Source organism: Alosa sapidissima, chromosome 7 (genome assembly GCF_018492685.1).
Source record: "Alosa sapidissima isolate fAloSap1 chromosome 7, fAloSap1.pri, whole genome shotgun sequence".
Classification (NCBI taxonomy): Eukaryota; Metazoa; Chordata; class Actinopteri; order Clupeiformes; family Clupeidae; genus Alosa; species Alosa sapidissima.
The window spans coordinates 18,968,091-18,973,258 of record NC_055963.1 but is presented as its reverse complement, the minus strand read 5'-3'; the positions used below and the strand labels follow the sequence as shown (position 1 = coordinate 18,973,258).

General features: G+C 41.5%; 1 protein-coding gene across 1 annotated transcript in view; it reads left to right on the top strand.

The window, feature by feature from the left end:
* Positions 1-4,824, top strand: part of LOC121714018 (solute carrier family 2, facilitated glucose transporter member 1-like) — a 27,428-nt gene extending 22,604 nt beyond the window's left edge. Inside the window, 5 exon segments of the mRNA XM_042099144.1 lie at positions 1-66; positions 889-990; positions 1,512-1,715; positions 2,558-2,679; positions 2,681-4,824. The exon segment at positions 1-66 is cut by the window's left edge and continues 39 nt beyond it. Coding sequence (XP_041955078.1) covers positions 1-66; positions 889-990; positions 1,512-1,715; positions 2,558-2,679; positions 2,681-2,837 — 651 coding nt within the window. The 3' untranslated portion in view covers positions 2,838-4,824.
* The last annotated feature ends 344 nt before the right edge of the window (positions 4,825-5,168 follow it).

Below are 5,168 nucleotides of genomic sequence, written 5' to 3'. Positions count from 1 at the left end.
GTGAAGCAGCCAGTCTATGCCACCATCGGTGCTGGGGTGGTGAACACAGCCTTTACTGTGGTTTCGGTATGTGTCTCTCAGACTCGGATGTGCAACCTCAGAATGCAGAAGGTTTTGTGTAGGAAAAGTGTGTGAACTGTATGAATGCTGATTTCCTGTTGTTTGACAAGACTGTACTGAGTTGCATTTGGTCGTTGCATTCATGTCTGTATTGTTTTTCTTCTGTCTTGTTGTCACTTCTGCCATCTTCCCCTCCTTTGATTTCTTCTCCTCCGTCATCAATCCTTCTGTTCTCCACTCATATACGTTCTTTTCATCTCTGCCTCTCCCTCGGTGGTCCTCTCCTGTACTTTCTTGTCCTTTTTGTCCTTCCTGTACTTTTTCTTGTCCTCTATTGTCCTCTCTCCTCCTCCTTTCTTCATCTGTTGTTCTTTCTCCCTGTCCTTGTACTTTTAACTCATCTCCTTTTTTTGTGTACTCCTCTCCTCTCTCCTCCTCTCCTACTCCTACTCCTCCTCCACTTTCTCCTTCTCTCCTCTCTTGTTTTTTTCCTACACCTCCTCTCTCCTCTCCTCTCTTGTTTTTTCCTCCTCCTCCTCCTCTCTTCTCCTCTCCTCCTCTCCTTCTCTCTCCTCTCCTCTCTCTTGTTTTTTCCTACTCCTCCTCCGTTCTCCTCTCCTCCTCTCCTTCTCTCTCCTCTCCTCTCTCTTGTTTTTTCCTCCTCCTCCTCCTCTCTTCTCCTCTCCTTTCCTTCTCTCTCCTCTCCTCTCTCTTGTTTTTTCCTACTCCTCCTCCTCCTCTCCTCTCCTTCTTTCTCCTCACCTCTCTCTTGTTTGTCCTCCTCCTCTCCGTGTTCCCTGCTCTTCCCTCTCCTCCTCTCTCCTGCAGCTGTTTGTGGTGGAGCGTGCCGGCCGCAGGACGCTGCACCTGACCGGCCTGATGGGGATGGCCGTGTCCGCCGTGCTCATGACCGTCGCCATGGCGCTGCTGGTGGGTGTGCTGTGCTGTGTGCTCGGCTTGTTTACGCTCCCCTCATCCCATCCCACGGCGGCAGCCATTACGGCTCATGAAGAGCCACTTGTGATGATTAGTCAAGCACAGAGTTGGTGTTTTTTCCAGTGATCTACACAGACTGTTGTGCTGTGTATGCCTCTCTGATCTCAATTAGGTTGGCAGCACTGGGTCGAGCATTTTTTGATTGCCTAACTGTTTAATTGAGTGTGCTATAGTAGGCCGAGGCCTCACACATAGAGTGAGTGTTGTTGGTCCCTGAACAGTATTGAGCTTACCATACAACAAAAGCTTTATATTTTTCAATATTCTATTCCTTTTTTATCTGATATTGTTAACATTTGGCAATGCTTACTTTGTTGTTACACAGTGCATTTCATCTCAATGTGTAAAGAACTAAATCCATGTTAACAGCTAAAAATTATACAATATTCTGAAAATAATTGTCATTAATCTGTTATAGTGATTCTAGAACTGATTCTCTTGTCTGCTGTCCACAGGAGAAACTAAAGTGGATGTCGTATGTCAGTATCATCGCCATCTTTGCCTTCGTGGCGTTCTTTGAGATCGGGCCCGGTCCCATCCCCTGGTTCATCGTGGCCGAGCTCTTCAGCCAGGGCCCCCGCCCGTCAGCCTTTGCTGTGGCCGGCTTCTCCAACTGGTCAGCTAACTTCATTGTGGGCATGTGCTTCCAGTATGTAGCGGTAAGTGGATTTCAGATACTTTAATTTCTCTGTTACCTTAAAAAAAAAAATACTCAAACTGGAACAGTGGCGAGGTCAACTATCTGAATCTGAACAAGCAAAGTACAAGTACTTATGATTGTGTGGCCTTAATGGACTGTAATGGCAGTGACAAGGTCATGCATTACATTTCCACTAAGCTCAAGTACTGATAAAATGGATTCCCTTTGGTATTGAAATTGTGGTTAAAAGCCCCATCTGGGTCACTAAATGCAGATGATGTGGATAGATGTACCGTACACTGGTCAGAGGTTAGTGTCTATTTTGTAGACCCTTTCAACTGCATAAACAAACAGGTGCGTTCCTAAGGCATTTCCGGTGGCACAGAAAACAACATTGAGCTAATGGTAACTTGGGAACAAACAAAATGAAAATAAATAAGAAAACATTTTGTAGAGCATTATGCTAAAGTCCGACTCATTTTAACTTCAAAGTATCTGCGTTGGTTTTGAATGTTTCAACCAGAAACCCTCTAGGAACAGATTGAAAGGGTCTATAACTATAAATCTGTGGATAAAACACAAAGTAATGTAATGTACTGTACTGCATATACTGTACTGTACAGTAGTTTCCTGTGTATTAGCCGCATTGTGTATAAACCGCAGGTGTTTTATGCAAGTTAAAAAAACAAAACCATATTAATACCATATTAACTGCCCCCTTGTATTAACCTCATAGCTGAAGAAATTTTGCAAAATCAATGTATAAACCTCGGCTAATATTTGGATAATGTATGTATGTATATCTCTTTTTATACATAGTATTTATTTTGTAAATATTTACATTTCTCTGTGTCTCTGTAGAACCTTTGTGGGCCGTACGTCTTCATCATCTTCACTGTGCTGCTCCTCGGCTTCTTCGTCTTCACCTACTTCAAGGTGCCTGAGACCAAGGGCCGCACCTTCGACGAGATCGCCGCCGGCTTCCGCCAGTCGTCCGGCCGCGACAAGTATGGCGCCGAAGACTTCAACAGCCTGGGCGCTGACTCCCAGTTCTGAGGGCGCACCTCAAGGTGGGGTTTGGGAGGTGTTTGGGGTGGGTGGCTGGTCGGTGGTATTTCTGCTGCCATCGCTAAACACCTGATCCACCCCATTACACCCCACAGCTCTCCACCCCCCCCCCCCCCCCCACCGACCAGACCACTGCTCACATAACCACGACGAATAGAGACTACAGTATTTTAAAACATGTAGAGGACACTATCTAGCCCTGCCGGCTGGACTGAAGCAGTGTGTATCTCTCTGATGCGGAGGCGAGGGACTTCAGAGAGAGGATGCAGACACAACACGTAGCACATGCTTCAGGCTAAGAGAACTGTGGGGGGAGGAGTAGAGAGTGCGTCTCAGTGTCTTCCTTTCATGAAGGGATGGCTTGTTTTTTTTTGTTTTTTTCTTTTTCTTGGGTTCAAGATTGGAAGGCGGATGATCATGTGGGTTGTGTATTTTTGTCTGTCTGAACTCTTTCAGCACAGGAGTGTCTGTACCGACATATTTATGCACTAGTGTAGTCTATTCTCTGGTCCAATATATTTCACTCAGCAGTGTTTTTTATAAGAGGTAACCGTGCTGAAAATAGCTACTGATATATTTATACTCATGTTATAAGTGACCACTACCAGTGCAGGTAGTGATAAGTATCAGGGTATTCTATTTTATTTGAAAAATACTTCAATGGTGTTGTTACATATCAGTCATAACGGTGTCCATATTAGAAATTATATTAATGTTTTATTTATATCAAGTCTGTAGAGAAATCTCCAGACCCACAGTCTTCATTATATTTTGTAACATTTTGAGGGTTAATACTTTTACGTTTATTTGACACATACTTACATGTTTTTTCCAGGAAGATATTTACATGTTATTAATCATGAACAATTTGTGTTTTATTATTTTTTGTTTCAGAAATCATTATGTTTACTTTATCCCCAGCTGAGAGAGAATGAGAGACAAAATGAATGATAGTATGAATTAATCATTTTGGGGATTGCTGATAAGCTAACTGATATGTCACCTCCCCTAAACACTGGACAGAAATGGCACATGTTAGCATTTATTCTCATACACATCTAATGCGCCGTAACTTGTGCAATGATAAGCAGTGATACATACTAATTAGTATAGATGAAAATAAATCAACAATACTGACTAATGAATATGAAAACAGCAAAGTTGTCAAAGAGGAAACAATGAACTCTGCAAATAATAGAGGTAATCATCATCTTTTGCACACAGCCCTTTTGTGTGTAGCAATTGTCAGGTGTATCACCAGAAACGGACCAAGATGACTGTAAACTTTATTGTGTCTCTTTTCCCCTGTCCTAGTCATTTCACACATTTACTCTCAATACTGTAGATACAAAGCCTAATATATTGGTCATATGGTCACATCCTTTCCAACTATATGTAAAGCTCATATTTAAAATATTAATGATTTATTTATTGACTTGAACATTTTTACAATTCCATCACAAACCAATTTGGGCATGTACGTGTGCTGAGCGATTGTGTATGTCTGTATTTGTGTGAGTGTCTGTGTGTGTGTGTGTGTGTGTGTGTGTGTGTGTGTGTGCACATGCGCGTGTGTATGTGTGTTTGTGTGTGTGCGTGAATGTATGTGTGTGTGTGTATTTTTGTTGTTTGCCCCTCCGTGATCTCCATCTGCTTCTAGATCTGTTAATGTGGTGGATCTATCACTGGGAAAGAGTATAGTATAGCAGCCCCCACTCCAAGCACTGTGAAAGAAATACTGTTGAAATGCTGCTAGATATCTCTGGCTGTTATCACATGCAGATCCAAGTAGTGTTGCCCTTGCTGCCTGATCATTGCATCTGATTCATCATTGCAAGAAGAAATCATGAATACATTACTGTGTATGAAGAATTGAATGGAGGAGACATGAAAATGAAGTTGGGGGGTTGTATTTGAAAAGGGGTTGTGGGAGGAAATTATTTTTTGATCCTGTAAAACAAATGTGCCAAGACATGTTACTGTCCTGACAGTTATCATTATTTTGTAAGTAAATGTAATATACATAGTAATAACATTAAATAAAAACAAGTATGTACAAATGTGGATGTTGGCATGTGGATTTGTGACCTTCAGCTTATTCTTTTCTATCCTTATTTATTATTTATTAATGGTTTATTTGATATGGACAGATACATTGTACATAGACAAACAGCTATCTGAAGCAAGTATCATTGTGCTTATAGCCAAAGCAAAACTGCAACACTTATCCCTAGAAGGGCTTTTATGAAATCATCTATTTTTATGTATTTATTTATTTATTGATAGTTTATTCAAAATATTTGAGTAAGTGTTTGGATGTCTGTTTGTCTAAGGCAATAATATTTACCACCAAGAGAGTGCAGCATTTGACTTTGAACTGGAGTTTATTTGTGTGCATTTTCTC